Genomic DNA, 23781 nt, shown 5'->3' with positions numbered 1-23781 from the left:
GCACGTGTCACTGGTGGACAGCGCTACGTACGGTTCAAGTTTACCCGCAATCACCTTATTTTCGTTTTCTTAGTAGAAATTTCAGTACGCTTGCTTGCCTGTCTGTGTACTATTCTAAACCAGCTGTGGCCGTTTAGTTATTTTTTTACGGTCGTCGCCGAGCTTGTCATCAAATTACCTCAGATAATCGCGAAACTCGTCTTTCAAATTTACCGTAATTTGAAACGATGGCGCTTGTGAAAAAAGAGCAAGGAATGCTAGTCTAAGGCCAACGAAAACCGTAGTAAAGTTCTGTTGTTGTGATGTTTGTTTTGTGTTTGGCAAATCTTTCTCGTCATAAGTAACGCTATCTACTGTCAGCTGTCATCTTTTACGGTTTACCGGACCAAAAATACTTTCACTTTCTTTCTGCGTCTTAGCTCAACGCCGCAAGTTTTCTGACAGGGGAACAGTGAAAGTTGCACTTCCGGAGACTCGTCAAAAATCTAACGGGTGCTCCGTTGGTCGACCTCGGGAAAACCCGCTAGGCGGTCCGGGAAGGTAGTTCGGAAACTCGCGATGGCCGTTAGAGAAACCTGGCGGCAACGACTCGCATTCCAGATGTCTTTTATTCAAATCTTTCCTCTTCGAAACTACGCGCGTCCGTTGTTGTGCGAACGGAAAAGGCTGTCGTCGGCTGACATCGGAGAGAACCGCGTGGGTAAAAAATGCGGTGACGACACGAACCGTTCGGTCACGGTTTGCCGATGTTTCCCGACTACTAATGAGCTACCGCTCGGAAAACGAACGAATCGCGAGTCTCCGTACGGCCGTCATACGATTCTGGACGTTTTCACGGTACCGTGCATCGTCTGGCCCGAAGCCGCGACTGCCACGTCGATTCCCGACCATTCTGCCATCGGTACGTATCCAACAGCTTATTTCCTCCGTTCTGGAGTAATCTTGGCGATTTCGGAATGTCTTGGACAAAGTTTTGGGCGATTTTCGTGGGCGGAATGAATGAAGCCTCAAGTTGTTTTCGCGTCGCAAAGATGGCGGCAAGCCGTGGAAGGGGCGAGGCGGCGCCTCTACCGTTTTGTCAGCTTTCGCCGTTCAGCTGTTTCTATCATCTTGAATTTGCCACATGAGGTCACACGACTAGCGGCGTTTGCTGGTTGTCCAGCCACTATTGGTCAGCTTGAGCTGTTTTGAACTAGGACAGCAAGAAAATAGCCCAAAAGCTAGGACAAGTCTGCAAATAAAGTTGACGGGCGATACCAACGTGTTAATAGGAGAAGGGGTGTTCAGGGTGCTGTGATGAAAGAGTTGAAACCTTATATCAATGTGATGTCGACCCTATCACCAAGGCATTTAGCAGGCTTTGAAAAATTTTCAACGGTTCGCAGCGTAGGATTTTTGCACACGGCTGCGATTACATTCGACCCCAGAACTCGAGTTGTTTTTCTTGTCAGTTCCCTCGGTCCCTCCCCAGTTACCGGATGCCATGGCCCGTTAAATGAAACGACATCATTGGCTATGCATAACAGCCTGGCCGGATGCCCATGTCTGATCTGCTGATCTCTGTTCCTTTGCTAAATTCTTAGCGCTTGGTTTGGCTCAGCAGCTGATTTCGCCCAAAGTTTCTAAACAACGGAAAAAACAACGATATTCGAGGATGACTTGGCTACGATGTTTTCTCTAGCGTGCCGTTCCCACACAAGAGATTGGTTCTCACACCTCACTAATAACGTATGCGGAACCTGCCCCCGGGAGATCGTTTGCCCTTCTGGCACTGGCCTCATTTTGGCCATCTTACAGGGTAACACTGGTCGTTGAATCTGTCCAAATCGTCTGTGTGGTGGGACGCACTGAAGTTGTAAGGCTGTGACAACATCAGTTTGTCAAAATGAGCGGCATGCATTCTCTGAAACTTGCCTAATGTCACATTCGTGACAGCACCAACTCTCACGCGCATTGCAAGGAGAACTTGATAATTGATAAATACCAGGTCTGGCGCGTTATACGGCTTTGTGTAATTGTACTTCAAAACTGTCAAAAAGAAAGAATGGAAAGAACGCATGCGGGAGCAGCTCTCACAGGGATTGCGTCCAGCGAGTATTTATTAACAACAGTACTCAAACCCACATACCACGCGATGCATAATGGATTGTAGAATCACGATCCCATTTTTGAACGACTTGTCAAGATAAATTCTAAATGAAGAAGTTGGCACTCAGCAACATGCTATAGCTAGTTTGTGTAGAAGAAAATTCAAACCCCGATTTAACGTTCTCAATCGCCTCTCTACCAAGATTGTTTAGAAGAGCGCTGAGAAAGCTGTCATAATTTTCTCTTACAGTGTTTGGATATCTGTTCTTCAGATCCTGACTTGAGGGCCCCTCAGATAATCATTATTCATGTACATGTAGTTTTCAGTAGAGTGTCAAAATTGCACCAAGGATTCACAAGCAGCTGCTGCAATGGAAGTTGCCGAGTTTGTAACAAGATGTTTTTGTAGCAACAACTGGTATAATTCAGTCAGTCATCGTTAGTGCCTTTTGTTGTGTTAGTCATTCATTCTGTGTAGAAACTCCTCCAAGGAAGTACTGTATAAATGATGTTTTGTAATGACAGCGTCTACGCAGATGATGATCCCAAGATATTTATTGATGTAATCGGAGCTTTATTTGTATTTTTAGTAACTGCCATCATCTATATCTTATCGTACAATGCACTGTGATTTTTCCATAGCAACGGTTAGAAAAGCTGAATTGATCAGATTTTTAAACCTTTTCTTGTCCCTTTGTTCTAGAGTCTATACCTGCCTATTTGTTGTATGAATGATGTGGATCTAATTTGATTATACTAGTAGAAGCCCTTGGATAGTTGCCAAAGAGTGGCAAAAGCTATGTCTATGGAAGGAACTTCGACTTACAACATGAACTTGTATCCTCTTATGATTGGGGATTAGATGTAACATTTTAACCTTCTCCCTGCTGCCTAACCCTGGAACCAATAGAGAATGCAGTGCCAAATGGCTACTTCAGTGTGCTAAAGGTTAAGAAGTGCGGGATATTTTCACACAGGTTATGAGAGGTTACACTCAGTTACAAAACTTAACATGGGAACTAGTGGCTCTTTCTGTCCTGCCTGTTGGAAATCAGTGAATTGGAGTTGTCTCTTATGTTTATGCACATACCTACCATAAGGCCATAGCAAGTTAATTTTATGGATGACGTTCTCTGCAGACTCAAGTGCTGTATATTGACATTATTGTACAAGCATGAAAGGAAACAAAAGGCAACAAAAAAATGCCTCATTTTTCGAAATAGAGACCATACCAGTAAGCGAATCGACAAAACGTTATGATTGATCACAGCCAACAAGTCTTTTATCACTGTATTCAAATAGTACAGAAAGTGACACTACATGACATGTGGTGTGGTAGTCTAGTATTGTAAATTCCTTGAAGTTCGTGGTGGTTTGATTTTCGCGGTAGAGAGAAAATGGAGTGTTCACAGTGGTTTTAAGTTTGCGGAAGCACTGTGGTAACATTACAGTAAACGGAAACACTGGTTATAAGTTTGCGGTGAAGCAGTCACTGCGAAAACCATGAACATAAAACCGCGAAAATTTCAAGATTAATCACAACTACACTCAAGGCTACTACGCATGGTGTCATTCCAGGATATCACTCAAGTGTTACTTCAATAAGTACGCTCAAAGCTACCACATATCATATTTTCTCATTTTCGGCGTTTTGTTGACCATTGCCTATGAGTATGAGGAGGCAATTTCCTGTTTTTATTTTGCTTCAATCAGGCGAAAATCAATGCTGAATGCCCGCGTAGATGTCATCCATAAAATTTACTTGCCGTGGCCTAAAAATATCATACTAGTAGTGCTAATCCTCTTCTAGCCAGCCTAAAACCCTTTCAAACAATATCTTTTGTATTGCAAGGTCTTTTAATGCCGTACTATTACCATAATTATAATAGGCATTTCATATGCAAACAATTGTTTACAAAAAAACTTTACATAATGCGGAGTGAATAGTTTTTTTTTCATGCGGCTTTTACGTTGCTCTTCGAGTCTTCGTTTCAGTCACGCTTTTTAGTTGTAGGCACGAAACTTACTCTTATAAACTACGGTTACGTCGTCGTGTATGTACTATAATTGTGCCAGGGCTATCTCCAGCTTAAAATTCTTTTGTCTCACCCATTGTTTGGGGCCCAATTGTTATTAATTTCCATTTTTAAATCTGTCATTTTTAGGCTTGCAAAAATACATTTTCATCTATTTCACGTCATGAAATGATGAAGTTCTGATTTTTTTGACAGACGGGTGAATTTTTTTCCCGGTCCCAACAAGCAAATTAGCCATCCCGGGACGGAGGGACAGGTCCTGGAGACATCCCTGGTTTACGTGTTTGAAAAATATTATATAAATAGCATGTACATATGTGAATATGACTGAATACGGTTCCGTATATGATAACTAATATACCTAATTTTGCTGTATAGTGAATTGTTCCCAGCATGATTAGAGTACTCTACTACAACAGCATGACGAATCAACACCTTTGTCTCATTCACCTTATTCAATGTTATTGTGGCCTCAACTGTTCTGTTCAACAATAACAGGCACAAGTGGAGGCCTATAGTAAACTGTAATAGTGTCTGGCCAGTGAATGGAGTAGTACAGTCGTTTGTGGCCGTTTCTGTACTCTAAGGTGGATCATAACAGCTAGAATCAAGTTTTGATGGTAGATCAAGTTGTTTCTCTTTATGATTATGATAATAATATTAATATGAACATCCTGTTATTGATTCCCATATGACATGTATGATATAGTTAATGCGGTGTAATATGATATAGGCATGCAATGGATATTCTGAGAACCATATTTTTACCATATCAACAACATTAACAGTGCTTTGAATTGTTATAAACTTTAATAAAGGCTAAATTAAGCTAAAAGATGCTTGACTTCTTCCAAGTGAAGAAGACTCTAAGTTTGAAGTATACACGATAAGGAAACATTCATTTTTTACGGTATTAGTGGAAGGAGATTTAATCCAATTCCTACAAAATTGTCTTCTTTCGGAAGTTTTTCCACCAATGTTTTTTGTTGTGTCTGTGCCATATTGTTTTCTGGAAATGCAGGATGTTTTCGCTTTTTCAGCAGTTATGCCATGGTATAGTCAGGAAGTAACAATACTAACATTGAATGCCTGTTAGTGTTTTTCAAGACGAGGGGTTTTTGTTCACCATACTACATGTAGTATGTGGCCCATAGTTATATATCGTGGGAAAGTTTACTTTATAACTCATAAGATGCTCTCATAACGTACGCTAAGTATGTGCCACTTCAGGCATGTTTTAAAAGTTGAAAAAATTCACATTAGAAAGTAAGAAAGGGTTTTCTAATACCTGCAGAGGAACATACTGTATTTGTGAGTTGGCTGGTTTGCACTTTGCAGTGGCTTCTTATTTTATTAGAGACTGTACGTAGTTCTAGTTCTACTGGAGGAAGGTGGCAGGTCACCATTGCTGACCTACTTATTAGGGTCCTCAACCTACTAGTAGTAGTTTTTACTCTCCAAGCAGAGGTCGAATGGGCAGATTGTCACCGTTTTATCATATGCCTTTTTTTGTTGTACCTAGCCCAATCTGAATGGCATATGATAAAAGAGGGCCTGCATGCCCTTTTACGTAGAGCGTAATCGGCCGTTTTAATTTTACGTAGAGCGTTGCCGACCACTCCATAATTTAGCGTAGAGCGTAGGGAGGCTTTTCTGAATTTAGCGTAGAGCGTAGGGAGACTTTCTGAATTTAGCGTATTACGTAGCCGGCCCTCCGAATTTAGCGTAGAGCGTTGTCGGGACCCCCCCATGCAGGCCCTCATAAAACGGTGACGATCTGCCCATTCGACCTCTGCTTGGAGAGTAGTAGTTTTGGCTACTAGCACATTGATCAGCATTCTTGTTTTTCCACATCGCAATGGCTTAAACTAGACAGGATATAATAATTGCCTTAACATATGTGTTCTTCTCCATATACATTTTGTATATTTCACTGACCAATGCCTCATATTGTAAATTGTTTTCAGTGCGATCGACTTTGTGGCAATAATTGCTGGGAGAAAGAAAATGGCCCCAGTTCTGACATTTCCCAAGATTTCTGTAAAAGGGGTTTAATAATAATAATTTCAATAGTTGTTGGGAAGGTCTAGGTGTATAAAAAGTGCTATATTCTAAAAGTCATATTAGCAAATGTCTTTTACCCAAGCTTTGTTGGTTGTCAACACTTCCATATACATGTAACCACAACGCGACTCAGACCTAAATGAGGTGGCCTGGCGCTACCCAGTCGAGCTGTCTTTCGTTTATATAGTTCAAACCTTTTCCTGAAGTATACTTGATATCAGTTTCACTATGCCCAACATTTTGTATGTCTTTTATCAGTAAAAGAAATATTTTTGTCTGGCTTTACCGTAAATCGTCTGAATGCTGCACTTTGTATATTATTGTACTGCAGATCTTGATCTTTTCACGCTGTGAGAGAAAAAAATTTTTTGTTTTAGATTTTAGGTCTTGATTTTTTAGCATTTCCATTTTTGCTGTACTGTACATGTAGACGACTGTACAATGTACATGAAGGTCTCATGTAGTCTTCACCACACAGTGCCTTTTTCTTGCCTGATGTGATTGGATCCAGATGGCGTTATTTGAGCTGCAGCACATGCATGGCTTCTGCACAGGCCTCCAGCCATTTCAGTACATCCGTTGTTCAGGCAGTCCATGTACTGTATTTTGGTGTCTTGATTCTTACCGTACTATCCCTCATAGCTGGACTGGAGTTACGTTAACACATAAACGCACAATTCGCAAAAGAATTCACCGAGATCGCGACATTTGACGGTTTATGGCAGCGGTGTCAATTTAGGCGCAATGCAGCGAAGTCCTCTGTGAATTCAATTATTCAAATCCCACCACGGGTCTCCGATGCTGGATCTGTGCGAATATTTAACAAAATTGCTAGCTCGTGCGTGTAAGGCTAGTCTATCGTTATTGCTTTCTCTTGTTTTGACCTCGTCGCTACTTTTATAAATTCGTCGTAAAAAAGTAAGTGCATCCTGAGGTTTATGTAAATATTGAAGAAAAAGGATAAAAATTATGTTGCACGTTTCAGTTCCTCTTATTTCAGAACTTGAAAGGTTAACACACATAAGTGTATTTATTTCATTGCGAGAGTACTAGTAATGTATACCTGGATAATAATAGTGTGCCACATGTAGAATATACGTAAGGCCATGCACAGTTTGTCTGTTGAAGTTGGATTCGCTGCTGCATTTTCTTCCAAAATCCGAAAAGAGAAAAATCAGAGAAACTAAATTGGTATGGCCGAGGAACTGAACAGTCAGTGACATGTGAAGAATTCTTACATGTACATTTACTACTGCAATATTGCACTGTAAGTCTAGTGGTTGTATATACGCAAACTGTTTGATGACAAGGTCAATTTTTTCGCCACAATTCATAAATTCCTATATGAAGCGATGCTGGAACAGCGTGATTGCCCTTTGGGTCAACATCCAAATGCAAGGTCGATAATATTTGGTACATCAAATTGACTTGTAGGTGGTCCCAACTTTAGTTGGTTATTTCCGTAGTATTTGATGCCAGCCAGTTATTAGAATAAACATTTTCCTTAAAAATGTACTACATATCATGTCTCAATCCTACGTGTGTTACGTACACACACAGGACCTCAGTCCTGTATTATCTGTATACGCATATACCAACAAGGCATATGCGTTTGTTTGACCCTTCAAGCGTATTTTGGCACAATCACACAAACACGCTTCCTAAAATGTAAGTTGAATCTCGGAAGCTATTCTTATTGAGAATAGATCACGCCTCTAAATAAATGTCCTGGAAAATACAGTCCAGTATGAGAAAAGCTAAACGTACTGCAATCTTATGTTGGGCGTAATCTTGTATGGATGAATGGGTATATATGTTTAATCAAATATCATTGAGTTCATTTTAGAAAAAACATTCGACAAAATCGGGAACGATCGATAATCGTACTGTGTAACGTTTTTGCTTCACGATCCGTAAGAGCGTTGGTAGGGGTTGTATGTAAATGAAAGTCGAGGGAAAACCGGGGATCGCTAAATTATTCATGAATTATAACGTTGCCATATTGAGAGACATCGTTTGTGAGGAAAATTTGTGCTATTTCAGGACAGACGCATTTGGCATGTCTTTCTTGCTGCCGACGGCAGCCTGATTTATCATGATGTAACGTACGTTCACAGTTGACCAATAATGGAGATGTACATGATCATTACAAATGCGCACGGTTTCTGGGTCGGGGATTACGTCAGCTGGGGCGTCGGGGAGACAGCCGCCATTATTACTGAACACGGGACCTGTCAGTTAACGACACGGATGGTGGCGTCTTTTCAATAACTAAAGCAGCGCTGTTTTTTTTCTAGGTCAAATCCTTGTGTTAGATTGCTGAAAGGCACTGCGCTGCAAAAAAATACATTAGGAAGGGTGGAATGTTTTGGTGCGATATCGTAGTAAATTAATACCCATATTTCAGCACGAGAGTCAAGTTGTCGTCATGTATGCAGCCATGACAGCTGCAGCCCTCATCCGAGGGAAATTTCCGCTGCGAAACATTAGCACGTTATCAGTAACAGGAGCACCCATATGCGCGGCTATATTTTCCACACAGCCTGAATTTGAAATCCGTGTTGGTTTCTTTCACTGTTTTAAATCTGTATTAGTGTTTCGCTCTTTATGTTTAAATGGCATTCGCAGTTTGAATGTTATAGTGTTGTTGCCTCGGGTATTTCCAATCGTGGTGTAGTAATCAACGTCCCTGAAGCTGGTTGCTTATAGCGTACATACATGTATGCCCGGATCGCTACATGCAAGGGTGTGGCCCAATCCCAGTGCTGCGAATATAACCTGATTAGATCTCGGCCCGTACAACCATTCCACTACATGTAGGTAACTGAGTACAGTAGCTTGATAATAAACACTTGAAAGGCCATATCAATGTATATCTTGGTTCTCGAAATTTTACAGGAAAAGAATACGGAGTGGGTGGATGAAATTAAAAAAACAGTCATTCTGTGATAATTCCATGGCCAAAACCTACAAGAAAACAGTCGTTCTATTTTAAAAGATAGCATAAATTCATTGTCGGTTCTTGAATTGCCTCTCTCAGAAGATATGCCAAAGGCTTGCAGTATGTCAACGATCCTCTGCAAGGCTTTGTCTTTTTAAACCCATGTGAAATCAAGGTTGACCTTTCTGCTTTCCGAAATTGTGTCAGCAATTCTTTGTTTGATTCACAAATTACCGGTAAACTGCCTTTAGGCTTAACACATGAGCTGTGTAAAACCGGACTGTAACGTTTGAGCTTTAAAATGGTTAATGGTGACTACTCTCCTCAAACCTCCGGCTTTACGTCCCATCCAAGAGAATGTCCCTAGCCAAAGCTAGGCACTCATAATCACATGAGTCAAGGGAGGAAATACGTTTTAAGTCCCTTTCCCAATAGCACAACATTGGGACTTGCTCTGGATTCAAACCCGAAAACCCTAAACGCAGAACCACCATAAGAGTACGTGGTATGCCATGCCTGCTTAACACATTCACACTTACATGGCAATGAATGTACAAGTTGCATCAGGTTCACCATCAACTTAAACTCAATCTAGCAGACTGTTTGAATCTTGGGCAGGTGTTGGGTGCCATTGGTTCTCATGTGACAAGGCCAGGACGTCAAAAGAGTATTTTTCAAAGCAGGTAGTCTTAAACCTCATTGATTTTTCCAGCTTTTGGAAATTAGCTGCCAGATCTACACTCCAAAATCATCACACTGGAAACAGATTTTCTGTCAGTTAACTGCACTCCGCGTGCCCACTTCCAGCTAACACCTCATTTCTGTATAGTCATACAGCGAAATTAATTCCCCTCAAACGTTAACAAATTTACCATATATTTTCATTCATGCATTATGATGAAGCTGGTGTTTATGCAACACATGCAAAACATCCTTAGATTACATGTGAAAAGTCATGCTTGCATTTGAAAAGTCATCACTGCATGTTTCCACTGAATATGCAAAATGAATCAAAGAATTCTGCTCAAACTCCTTTCGTTTGACCCATGGCAGTGTACCTACATTTACAGGAATATTTGAAAACAAACTTACTTAAAAAAAGGGTGATTTACTGCATTTGATATTGATGATGATATGCAAGACTACACATGTACCTTATGCAAATTGTGTACAAAAAATGGCCCTTGTCACATATAGCCAACCATGGTTTAGAATGAATTTGTAGAATTTGCAGAATTCTGTTGGGATGCAATCAAAGGAATGAACTAGAATGTAGGATACTGTAAATGCAGAAATATTTGTGGTGGTTTTATGTTCACGGTTTTTGCGGTAAGCTCCTCGCCGCGAACTTAAACCACTGCGAAATATTTTGCCTTCCTGCCTCCTTGTCAAAAACTTAAAACCACTGCGAACACTCCATTTTCTTCCTACCGCGAAATCAAAACCATGTGAATTTATAATTAAATGCATTTACAGTAGCTTCTCGCCCACTGGTTGGGAACAAAGCTGTTAGAGTGTCCTGAATGTGATGTGAGCTAAGTCAGGACAAGGTGGTGCTTTTAAACCTCCTTGGTTAGAATGAAGCTCATTCAAACAATTAACTAATGACCTGTTTAATGATATATATATATATGACACATATTGTATACAAATGTAGTTCTTACACTTACATGTAAATGTGCATGTAGCACTCTTTTGCATCTACAAAATATACAATGTTACTGTTACTGTAAATGCATTTAAGTTCGCATGGTTTTTATTTCGCAGCAGGGAGAGCGTTCGTGGTGGTTTCATGTTCGCGTTTGAAACAATACTAGCACTACAGTCATAGGTGGGCAAAAGGTTTGCTATGTTTTAAAGTTTGCCCGGAAGAGTTCACTGCGAAAACTGCGAACATAAAACCACCGCAAACATTTCTGCATTTACAGTATGTGTGAAGGAATCATAGATAATGACAACAGGTTTTTTCACGGTGATGATATGTTCACGGTACAGAGGTGACCGTGAAAACAGTGTACAATAAAGTTACAGTGAAAGAAGCAAGAATACAATTTACAGGTGCCATTCTAACACCTGCCATTATCCTTCAATCCATTTCAGGTGCAAAACAAGTACAGGGAAGCAAGGGTGCACCATGACCAGTGTGTCCAACCTCACCCTGACCACGGATGTGAAGAACCCTGTGGGAAAACTGCAGGGCGGGTTCGAGTGCAAGTACTGCAGCTTCCAGACTCAGGACCTGAATGAGTTCACCTCCCATGTGGACTCTGCACACCCTCACGTCATCCTCAACCCAACCTACATCTGCAAACTCTGTAACTTCTCCACCAAGAGGTATGCATAATAAGTTTATTGCAAGTTCTTGCCCGTAGGCTAATTGCAAGTACATGAAACATGGGAGGACGGACAGACAATTGGTAACAATATAGCATGTGACTATTCTAGTTCAAATACTAACACTAAATTCTATCTTATTTGGGTTTGACTTCTTTTTTCGAGACAGTGGACGATGAATGCTCCCACTTTTTCTGTAATGTGTGGGTTTTTATACTTATTCACTTTATCTTCACGGTAGCAAAATTTTCACTGAACTTTAACTTCACGGTGGCGGCAAGTGATTTACAGAATAGATGTGTGAAGGAATCATATACAATGTATAATAACAGCAGTTTTTTTCACGATGATGATAAGTTCATGGTTCAGAGGTGACCGTGAAAACAGTGAACATAAAGTTACAGTGAAAGAAACAAGAATTACAGTATATACACTTTGTACGTATAGAATACAACACGGTGTATTCCGTATCACCCGAGGTACCAGCCCGACCGTGAGAGGGCGATCCGACCCGCGGGACTGGCTGGGACCAATGGTGATGCAGAATACACCCTGTTGTATTTTATTTATATTTTTCGCCTCTCATTTCTCATATATACTAGCAATGAGGGGAATAAGACATTAGTTAGTCTTTTATCAAAAATGATTAATGTACCAAACTTCTTTCTCTCCATCTAGAAATAAGTGTAGAAATAAGTGTAGGAAAACTTTTAAATTTATAATATTTCAATCAATAGTTTGTGTAAACAGGGCTGAATCTGTTGAATAATTTTTTTTAAAGATAAAAGTATTAAAACTGACACGGTTACTTGTATTATTGACAAACATACACCACTGTATATGTTGGCAGGTATGAAATGTTTATGCAACACAACCAGAAGAACCACCCTGACAACACCAAGCTGGCGCTGAAGGTCATTAAACAGAACGGCACCACCTTCCTGGAACAGAACCCGGTGGGAGGGACAGAAGAAAAAACAACAGCCAACGGGGAGGGGAACAATGCTGTTGAAGTTGGTGAGTGAAGATGCCGTTTTAATATTTTACATTAGCATATAGAAATTGCAGCTTGCTTTGGAAAGTCACAAAGATCCAAATGTTTCCACATACTGTAAATGCATTTAAGTTAGCGGCGGTTTAATGCATGCAGTTTTTAGGTAACCTCTTTGCTGCAAACATATGAACCATTGGGAAAATGCTTATTTTGTCTTGTGCCCGCCTACCACCTTGTTTCAACGGCGAACAAAAGACCACTGCAAACACTCCATTTTCTACCTGCTGTGAAATTGAATCACCAAAAACTTAAATGCATTTACTGTACCAATGTCATACTTCTTGCATGATGTTAGATTTTTGTGTGAATTCTACAATGCTGGACCAATATTTAGTACGTAACAGGGTCACATGCATTTGTATGATGACTGTATATTTTTGTGACTGTACCAGTAAAGATGTTATCCCCAGAACGGTACATGTGATTGGGAAATTCTCATTGTCTTCCCCCATTGACACATTAGAAGTATAGTACATGGCAAGTTTGTTCCAAAGCACTTTAGTAAATACATTGAATTTTGACTATCCTTCTTAAGACATGCCAATCACCTACATGTACGTCACATGATTTTATGGACGCATGATGGCTGGTCAAAAGTGCTTGGAGGTTTATGTTGAATGCCGGCTAGTGTGCCCTGATGTAGATGGCCCCCTTGATCCTTTGGCTAAGCACATTAAAGAACCCACAACAATTATATTGAAAAAAGTAGCTATAGGGGTCCATCCCATTTTGAGTTGATCAAGCCTATCAGTATGCAGCTTGTACCCATTGTACAGAACTGGTGTATTAGGCCTAAAGGCAGTTTACCAGTTAGGCAGAACAAACGAACAAATACTAAAGTATTCCTGTTCATTGTCTAGTATTTTTACTTTGTCTAGTGAAAGGGTGTAGCGTGATAATTCAATGTTTATGTGTTGGGAAACTCTCAGTTAGTTGGGACATGTAGATTTTTTTTTTACAAGTTGATAATGTATGTAACACTTAAAGGGGCATATTGTGACATGAACATAAAACAAAATTCTTTGTTTTTGATTATTTTTCTACATCATTAGTTGAATCTACCTTATTACACTGCACAGCAATATTCATCACGTACGGATGCGACTTTGTAGTGTCGTGCGAACGTCTTGAAAAAAAAATTATACACGCAATCCGCGCCGCCGCTTGAATTGGCCGCCATCTTGTCCAACATTCCGACGAACCACCGAACACGCGATCGAAAGCCCCGGCCCGGGCGTTCTGAAGTTTGTTCACTTGTGGTGATTTTCCTGTGACGCTCGAACTCCGACCATAACGGTCGATTCGGATTTTTTGTAGCGTTCTACGCTGGCTTATTTGCATATTAACTTGCGGGACGCAAGTTAATATGTAAATGAACCAGATTTTACACGTTTTGCGTTTTTCGTCGTTTATTAATGCTGGAAATGTGACAAAATGACGGAAATATGTTGGAAATAAGTAACAAATAAGTTACAAATGTGAATCTTAGTGTAGATCTTTCAAATTCTTGCTATTTGTAGTTTTTGCCCACCAGATTCTACAATATGCCCCTTTAAAGGCCCTCTTTTATCTGATAAACCAAGCTAACGTTGTGTCATTTTCATGTTGTTCAAACAGAAACTAAGGTAGAACAAGACAAAGATGAGATGCGTGGTGAAGACGAGGCCGGGACGACGGTTGGTGCCTTCCGAGCCCCCATGATGCAAAAACTCCTCGACCAGAAGACGTCGGCTCCTAAGGGCGACGCAGTGAGCGACGACCAGTTCTCGGCTTCCTCCACTCTCCAGAAGCTGTGCCAGACGGCGGCTAACCCCCCCGTCACCTACGCCACCATTAGCATATCAAACGCGGACAGTCACAGCGAAGCAGTGCTGAGGGAGTATTTCAACAAGTTCCCTTACTTCACCGACAAAGAGCTAGAAGAGATTGTAGACAAGACTGGTATGACGGAAGACGAGGTACGAATTTGGTTCACCGCTCAGAGACAAAAACTGTCCGTCAACTGGACTGCAGAAGAGATTGAAGAGTATCGGGTGTCTGGAGTACCCGCTACATGGGCGGAACGCATAAAGGAGCCGGAAAAGACCATGAAGGTGGTAAAAACACTCTTTCCTCCCACAAGGGTTAGTCCCGCCGCTAAGGACCCCACAAAGACCCCAAAAGTCGCTCGTCCGAGACCCTCTCCGGGAGGGGAGGGCGGGAATTGGAAGAAAACGCCCGAGCAGTTACAACTTCTTAAGAGAGCGTTTGGTAAGACTCAATTTCCGACGCCTCTAGAGGTGGACAAGCTTGTGCGAGCGTCGGGGCTGGCAGCGGGCGTTGTGAAGAAGTGGTTCAGCGACACGCGCTACCACGTCAAACACAGCAAGGGAACCAAAGGACTCTGTGTATACAAGGAGGATCTGAATGAGACTTTAGACAGTATTATCGAGTCGGCGTCGTTGAAGTCGCCAAGCAGGTCTCCCCGGCCCAGAGGCAGACCACCGCACTCTCCCAAGTCCCCCAGAGGTAGACCACCTCTGTCCCATTCTCCCAGAGGTAGACCACCTCTGTCTCATTCTCCCAGAGGAAGGCCACCTCTGTCTCCTAGAGGCAGGCCACGATCTCCAAGATCCCCAAGAGCGCAACTAAACTTCAACTCTCCAGACGGCAGCTCGCCAAAGGTGAAAATAGAAAGGAGCGCTATGGACATGGAATGGCTGGAGAGGAAGGGGAAGTCAGAGTACCAGCTAGACCTGCTGAAAATCAATTTTCAACAGAATCCTTACCCGTCGGAGTTTGACGTTGACAAACTCCGGGAGGAGACCAAGATGACGGCGAGAGAGATCGGCAGGTGGTTCAACGACTGTAGGAGGGAGAAGGGGATGCCACAGGATGAGAAGTACTACGTGCCACCACAGGAGGTTGTTTCACAAGATGGAGAAGAGGAAGCCATCGTACCCAAAGATGAACCGTTGTCTCCTGGCCAGCCCGATCTAGTGGACTACTTCAATGGCGATGTCGAGGAAGACTCAGGTTCAGACAACGACAAAAGCAGATCGAACGACGTGAATGAAAACAGCGTTAGAAATAACGGGAACAAGAGCAGCGTTTCCTCATCACAGAAAGTTGCCGACTCGTCAATAGGGAATGCCTCAGACGTTGAGAACAGGGACAAATCAGATTCTGTCGCAGAGGAAAAGGAAAAAGAAGAAGAACCTAGATCTGGATCTGGAAGGGGGGAGCTTGAGACCAAAGACGATCCATTAGATGACGACAATGATGATGTTGATGTTGATGATGATGATGATGGCGGTGAAGATGCAGAGATGGGGGATGAGGAAAGTGGGCTGTACATGGATGTACAGGATGAGCCTGTCGTGGGGATGGAGGACCAGGAAGATGCTGGGGAAGAAGAGGAGGAAGGATGGGACCACCAAGAGGAGGAGCAGAAACAACAGACCGAAACCAACAAAAACGGCAAACAGGAGCAGAGCAAGAAAAAGGGCGGGGACGTCAAAACGACCATGAAGGTTTTCTACGACAGGACGGGTAGGGTAAAACGGAGGTTTAAAACGGAATACCAGCTAAGGCTGTTGAAGGAGAGTTTTCAGAGGTGCCCGCACCCTGACGACCTGGAGATAGAGCGCCTTATGAGACTCACAAGGCTCACCAAGCAAGACATCCGCAACTACTTCTCCGACAAACGCTACGACGTCTTCAAACGAAATCCGCACAAGATGCACCAGTTGTCGCACCAACCCCACGAGCCGCCAAGCACGCTGGAAGACTATCTAGACGAGGACGACTCCCTCCCGACCATGGTTCCTCCCGGCACCAACGTGGTCCTCTCCCCCGCTGACATCCTGACACGGAAGCGAAAACGCGACGACGTGGAAGACTTCGAAGAGGACGGCAAAATAGACGGGAAAAAGACGGCCTTCCAGTTGGACGTCATCAAAGCCAGCTTCTCCCTCAACCAGAGGCCTGGAGACACCGAGGTCGCAAGAATAAACAAGCTGACGAAGCTGTCGCGTAAAGAAATCCTTTGCTGGTTCGGAGACACGCGCTACGCGTTCAAACACGGCAAGGTCAAGTGGATCGAGAAGTACCGAAAGATGGCGGAAGATCCTCACTACAAGAAGTATTTCGGCTACGACGACGACACCATTAGCGCGCCGACATCGGGAGTGACGTCTCCTGTTACTGTGACCTCCACACCCCATTCTCTGCCGTCCTCCCCCGTACATCATTCCGCACAGCCATCGAGTGTCGAATCTACGCCGACTCTCCGAAGCCCTACCGCACAGCTGTCTCCAGAGCAACAACAAACCCCGGTGTCAGGCAAAGAGTCCATTATGGGTCTACAGAGTATCGTTTCCTCCATGAACCCTCAGAAACCGCTGACTAACGTAGAGAAGCTGAAGATGCTGACTGAGCAGTACGAGAGATGCCCCTTCATTCTGTATCATGATGCTGAGGACTTGGCCTCAAAGACGGACCTGCGGGTAGAACAAGTAGGTTCATGCTAATATTTATGTTGATTCACATTCACACGCATCTACATCTATATTAGAGAAACCTTCTTATGCTTACCGGTACTTTGATTGTTACAACACAAAATTTTGCTTCAAAAATCTTTAAAGACATTTTTTCGTTCAGTCATTTAACTCCATGATGGTTTGATTTTCAAGATGGAAGTTTTGCTTTCATAAACTTCATAATCTTGAAAGAACATTTTCATGTAGATCTTGATGTAACAGTAAGAATAACTAAGATATGTTTTTCTATGTAAAAAACATCAGTTCCAAAAGCAAAAATTATTCTCTATTTCTATTTAGAGTATCAAACTCAATATTACTACTATGTTAGATCATTCCTGCTTTATGTTATATGATTGTGAATTGATTACTCATTAAGATATCCTTTTGTATCCTGATTTGTTATGATTTGTCATGTAATGTAAGTGCTCACTTGGAAATCAGTTACAATGTTAACCACCCTAAAAGTTAAGAAAAACTGTTCTTTACAGCAAAGAACTCCCATGGAAAATGGTGGTTATTTTGTTTCAGAAGCATTTCAACGTAGTCTGATACGTGTATATAAATTTGATGTAATGTCTCTTTTTTCACCTGGAATTAACTTGAATGGTCTACCTTGTCCTCAGGTACTGTCTTGGTTCGAGAGAAAACGAGAGGAAGAGAAGAAGGACGTCAACGATGAGGAGGGGCACGAATCCGAGGATGAATCACCTTCCTCCATGGTCCAGAGGACACCCAACAACATTCCCCAGCGACCTCGACCACTGCTGGACCCAGATATGCAGATTCAGATCATCAAGCCTCCGATGTCACAACAGCAACCGAGACCTCCCGCGGTCACGCACATCATGAACCAACAGCGACCCATCGCGCCACGGCCCGTCATGCACCCCAGTCTGCGACCGGTGGCGTCTCCGCCGATGCCGCGCCAACACACACCACAGCCGCTCAGGATGCAGGTTCCCGGCGGTGTGCCAGGTTAGCACGCTCTCTCCTTTTTTGATCTTTAATATCATTTATTTTTTATTAATTTTTTAGAATCATTTTCTGTTTCTTTTTACTTTCTCTTCCTCTATTGGTCTACCATTGTTATGAATCGTAACTTTCAATCGTTAGAATATAAAACACAAAATTTTGGAAACCTAATTTGAGGGTCCCCCCCAAGAAGTGCCTCAATTACATTGTTTTTTCTAATTAGTATAGAAAATGTGTGTGCCTGTGTGTTTGTGAGTGAACATTATGTTTCATATCAAGATTGTTTATTGAGAAGTGTCTTATTTACAGTTATGTATGTTCTTTTGTAGGACAAAACTTTGTCATGGTCAGCCAGGTCCCCCAACAGCACCACATGGTACAACCGGGCATGTTAGGTCCGGGCGGTCGTCCCCAAATCATCTACACCATCGTACCTAACCAGCCAACCAACCAACCAAACACCCCCTCCCAGCCTCAGGCCATACGCGTGCAGTCTGCGATGAGCCTCGCTACTGGTCAGCAGGTCGTCATGCAGAGCTCCCCTCCCCTTCAGGGCGCACCCTCCCAACCCCAGCCGACCATGGTAGTGTCGTCCCCCCCACCCCCTAACATCCATCAACAACAACAACATAACGAGAGACCCAACGATCTGGTCCGAAGTATCCTAGCCTCTTGCAAGATTGACATTTCCAACTGGGAGACCGTTGTGTACCAGTGCCCGCGCTGCAAGGCGGTTTTCCCGCGGTGGGCCCCGCTGGAGAACCACGAGAAGATCTGCAACACGCCGCGCGAGGACGGCACGAAGTCCCGACCGTCCATCTATCTCACCATGGCGTTGGTCGAGTCGTACTTCATGAAGGAAGACGTGATGACGGAAGATGGGTCTCCACTGTTCAAGTGTTCTCTGTGTAACCAGCCGTACATCGAGGAGAAAAGTCTGCCGCTTCACTTGGAGGAACACACCAAACAGGATGTCTGTATGAAGTATATGTATCAGCTTGAGTGATACGTATCAAGAATTTCTCAGTATACTCCCTATGGGCACCAGGAATACTTGACTACATGTTCAATGAAACCATAATTGAAACTGATACATGACATCTGTAGTAAGATACATAATAAGAGAAATCTTGTGGAATATCAGCACCATTGTTTTGGTGTTACAAGATTGCATGACACTTCTATGAAAATTCATTCTTATTTTTACAATTACAGCACACCCCCTCACAATCACTTACAAAGCTCTGTGCTGCCCAACCCCCTATTTTTCAGACATCTGTCAATATTGACCATGATAAACCCTAATTCATGTCAGCCCTACAGCATAGGCTATGGCTAAACAGTCCTGTTCAAAAATGAGTCTTTGTCACACAAGTGGCATCTGTAAGCTGACTCAGTTCTGTTGCAAAGTTCTTTATTGGGGATCCGCTTTTCAATTTCAGACAGACTTAAGTTGAAATTAAAGCCATTCTGACCCATGTACATTGTATGATAAATTATAAGAGTTTGCTGTGGCCAAGAAGTAGTGAACATTTGCTGTAAATTGAACATTAGAGAAGTCCTCATATGAAAAAGCAAAAGAATGCCATACGTTACAGTCTCTTTATGCTTTTTGATTGGTTAAAATCATTTAGATTTGCTATTTTCCTTTAAAATAAGACTGAAACAACAGCGCAAGATTTTGAAAGAAAAACAATTGTCTGAAATTAGATGTTGGAAGCTTGTTACGTGTGGTTGATTTAGACTGGAATTTTTTGGAGGAACTCTAGGAATTTTGAAGTAGAGGTCAATATCAAAAGATGACTCAAAGTGATACCAACGTTATTTTAAACAAGTGTTTAAAACACTGTAGATATGTATAGCATCTTGTACATACCTTTAGTATTCTACAAGTGTCTCAGCTGCAAATAGTGCATGGCCCTGTGTTTACGTTCCAGTTTACACCCTGAGTGCAGCTTTTTGATCACTTCACATGTCTTCATTTATAGAAAGGTGTCTTCAACATGTAGACGTTACTGTCAACGTCAGTGACATGGTATGATCATGAATGTATTAACACACTGTGACCCCCCTCCCCTCCCCATTTTTACTTTTTTTTAACAGTTAAGAATGGCTGGAAATCCCACGTAAACCTCCATTTGAATTCTTTTTTCAGCTTTTTTTTCTGGAAGAGCCCTTTGTTCTGGTGCACTAAGATTTTTTTTATATAGAACATGGTAAACAATGAACTTACTACTAGTAATGTTAACTTAGAATGATTGACATTCTGTGGTATTCAAAATGGAGAGATATGAAATTTTTGGCCAATGCACTTATTTTTTTTACTTCATAGACTAGACCAGGAGTCTTTAGAGCTTGTTTTTGTTTTATCTGAATGCAAATCTTGGTGAAACGTAGTCGATAGCATTTGAATTCATTTGTCCAAATCATGACATGTACATTAATTCCATAATTCTGAACAACTGTAGTTCAGTATTTACATCAAATCAAGAAAATTAACAGGATTCACCTTATGGCGTATTAACCTTCAAATGGCCAAGGTAGCCATTTGGCTTCACATTTGTGTTGGTTATGACATGAGGCAGGAGGGATGAGGTTAACAAGGACTGAGATAGTTACATGGCTTTTTCCCCAGCACTCCATCAATTGATTCTTGTTGCCGATGACGGACAAAAACCATGGTCATTCTGTCATCACGACAGTGAGAATTGCTATGTGTAATACATTAAGAAAACATCTTTATTAATAATAAGATGAAGTCAAATCATGCCAAAAGATGGGTTTACAGAGATGACAAAAAAATGGACTGGGGAGAACCCTCCAGCTATATGTTATAGACATGTTCTAAGTCCATGAGACATGTAAAGCAAATGAACTTTGGTTCTAGAGCAAGGCTGTCTCCAGGACCCGTTCCTCTGTCCCTGGGGATAGAAATTTGTTGGAACGGAAAAGATTTCACCCCATCCATCCAAAAAACCTAGACTTCATGACATGAAATTGATCAAAATGTATTTTTGTAAGCTTGAGAATGACAGATTTAACAATGAAAATTAATGTGTGTTCCCAAACAAAGAGTTGGACGGATACGTTTAAAGTTGGAGACAGCCCTGTGCTGAGTTAAAATGCCATCTTTGTATGTGATAACGTACACTTACACCAGGGTCCCCTCATGTACAAGCATTATGAAATTTCCCTAAACCAGCAGAATGATTATAGAAACTCTTGTCATCTTCTTTTGTGACCTAAAAATGTGCTCTTTGATCTGTGCATTATCAATGTGAAACTAATACCTGAGGTAGATTTTAATAGATACATACAAGTAAGAATTGAAATATCTTACCAGTTTGAAGTCAAGAGAAACCATGCAGCCAAACACATATACTGCTGAGTGCACAATGTAAACAAGTATTAGAAATCAGTACAAAGTTCTGAATTAGCAGGACACTGTCTTTGTTGGAGGAATTTTGTATTAACCTGGAAAAGAAATGATTTTTTTGCCTTATTTTAGGTATAGCAGTGAATTTGCGAAGCAGCGTTAACTCAACATGTATAGATCTATATCACTGCAGCTATAGATTCTTGAAACGCTTATTTTTTATCGAGAGGGACCAAAGAAATTGCAATGACGAGAATAACACAAAAATGATCATGTACAGGTACAGTGTTATGTGTGGCAATACTTTGTACAACACTGGAAGAAAGATTCAAGATAGTGAAAGACTCTTGTTGAAGAGAGAGAGAGAAAAAACTTGTTTGAAAAAAATCATGTTTGAAAAGTGTACTGCTAGTTGTAACATAGTTATAAGGGACAAGCTGCAATGTGTTAAATGCGATAGTTGCGGTAACTTGTAGCTCTTTTTTTAGTCTTTTTATCACTTTTATTTGTATTTGTAGCAACTAACAGAAGAGCATTATTTTGTACAAGTAGTCTACATCTACATACAGTTAACTTATGGCTGATAGATTAGTTATATATTATGCAGTTGTAGATGACATTGTTGACATATTGGTTTATGATTTATAATTTCCAAATTATACAAAATACCCGGGCTGTCCATGTGTGGCATTATGTACAACTGGAATGTAGAATTACATGTATATATACATTGTAGATTCAAAAAGTTAGCTTTTCATAATTACAGTCTTTTTTGTCAGTAATAACATGCCATACCATCATGTCAAAAATATCAGAATAAATATTCAAATAGAACTTTTTACATACATCTTTGTCCTATACATCTATTCTTGAGTACTGTGTATAAGTAATAGGTCTGATAACCATGATGTATCAAAGGAGACGAAATAGAAGTATCACAATTTAATTGTTCCTCTCAAATTCTTATTGTCAACAGTATTGTTGGTGTCATTCAGCACCAGGGACAGCAGTCTTGGTGTGTCATCCAGAGACAGCAACCAGTCTTGTCGGTGTATCATTCAGGGACAGGGCCACCAGTCTTGTTGGTGTGTCCTTCAGCACCAGGGATAGGGGCACCAGTCTTGTTGGTGTGTCATTCAGGGGCACCAGTCTTATTGGTGTGTCATTCAGGCCAAGGAACAGGGACACAAGACGTATTGGTGTGTCATTCAGCCCCAGGGGCACCAGAAATATTGGTGTGTCATTCAGGGACAGGGGCACCAGTCTTGTTGGTGTGTCATTCAGGCCAAGGAACAGGGCACAAGACGTATTGGTGTGTCATTCAGCACCAGGGGCACCAGAAATATTGGTGTGTCATTCAGGGACAGGGGCATCAGTCTTGTTGGTGTGTCATTCAGCCCCAGGGGCACCGGTCTTTTTGGTGTGCCATTCAGGGACAGGGGCACTAGTCATGTTGGTGTGTCATTCAACACAAGGGACGGGCACCAGTCTTGTTGGTGTGTCATTCAGGGGCACCAGTCTTGTTGGTGTGTCATTCAGGGACATGGGCACCGGTCTTTTTGGTGTGTCATTCAGGGACAGGGGCACCAGTCTTGTTGGTGTGTCATTCAGCCCCAGGGACAGAGGCAATGGTCTTGTTGGTGTGTCATTCAGGGACAGGGGCACCAGTCTTGTTGGTGTGTCATTCAGCCCCAGGGGCACCAGTCTTGTTGGTGTGTCATTCAGCACCAGGGACGCGGAACCAGTGTTTTTGATGTGTCATTTAGAGGCAAGGTCACTGGCCTTGTTGCTGTAATGCTGAGATCGGGCTCGGAGATGCTTCATATGCATGAGGAGATTTTTATATAGCTTGTAGTAAATGAGAAAATTCCTATGTGTTTACAGCAGGTGTTACTCGTGAAATGCCTTGTCCAATATCCAGACAATTAAGTGCTGTTGGCGTTTGCGTGTTGAGCTCAGCAGCGATCAGGACCGGTTTTGGTGCGGCTCGAGATGGCGGATACTCCGTCAGAAGGTGCGGCAAAAGTACCCACACGTGCGGCCTGGTATACCCCGCTGAACTCTACGGCTACGTACACCCCACTGCGGTCTGCACATCCGCCAGGGCTACAGAACAGACCCCTGCCACCACCCCCTACCAACAACCCGATCCCAAGTGCTGGAGGAATGGCAACATCGTCTGCAAGAGAAGATTTTGACGATGTGACTCTGATTTTAGGGCGTTCCCCCTCCGTGAGGTTCACGAGGGCACCACCCCATCGCTCCGTAAAGTCTCCGAGGGCACCATCTCAATGCTCCGGAGACACTCCGAGGGCATCGCCACATCAATCCGAGCAAAATCCGAGGGCACCGCTACATCACTCCGGAGACACCCCGAGGGCACCACTACATCA

General features: G+C 42.2%; 1 protein-coding gene across 1 annotated transcript; it reads left to right on the top strand.

Annotated features, from left to right (window-relative positions):
* Positions 1-490: 490 nt before the first annotated feature.
* LOC136437950 (uncharacterized) lies at positions 491-22233 on the top strand. Its single transcript, XM_066432547.1, has 6 exons — positions 491-901; positions 11230-11463; positions 12314-12480; positions 14135-17013; positions 17664-18015; positions 18342-22233. Exons 2-6 carry the CDS (start codon positions 11264-11266, stop codon positions 19016-19018), a joined length of 4275 nt encoding a protein of 1424 aa, XP_066288644.1. The 5' UTR covers positions 491-901; positions 11230-11263; the 3' UTR covers positions 19019-22233.
* Positions 22234-23781: the final 1548 nt, after the last annotated feature.

This window comes from Branchiostoma lanceolatum, chromosome 7, assembly GCF_035083965.1.
Source record: "Branchiostoma lanceolatum isolate klBraLanc5 chromosome 7, klBraLanc5.hap2, whole genome shotgun sequence".
Taxonomy (NCBI): Eukaryota; Metazoa; Chordata; class Leptocardii; order Amphioxiformes; family Branchiostomatidae; genus Branchiostoma; species Branchiostoma lanceolatum.
Note: the sequence above shows the minus strand (reverse complement) of the source record. Positions and strands in the feature narration are given on the sequence as shown.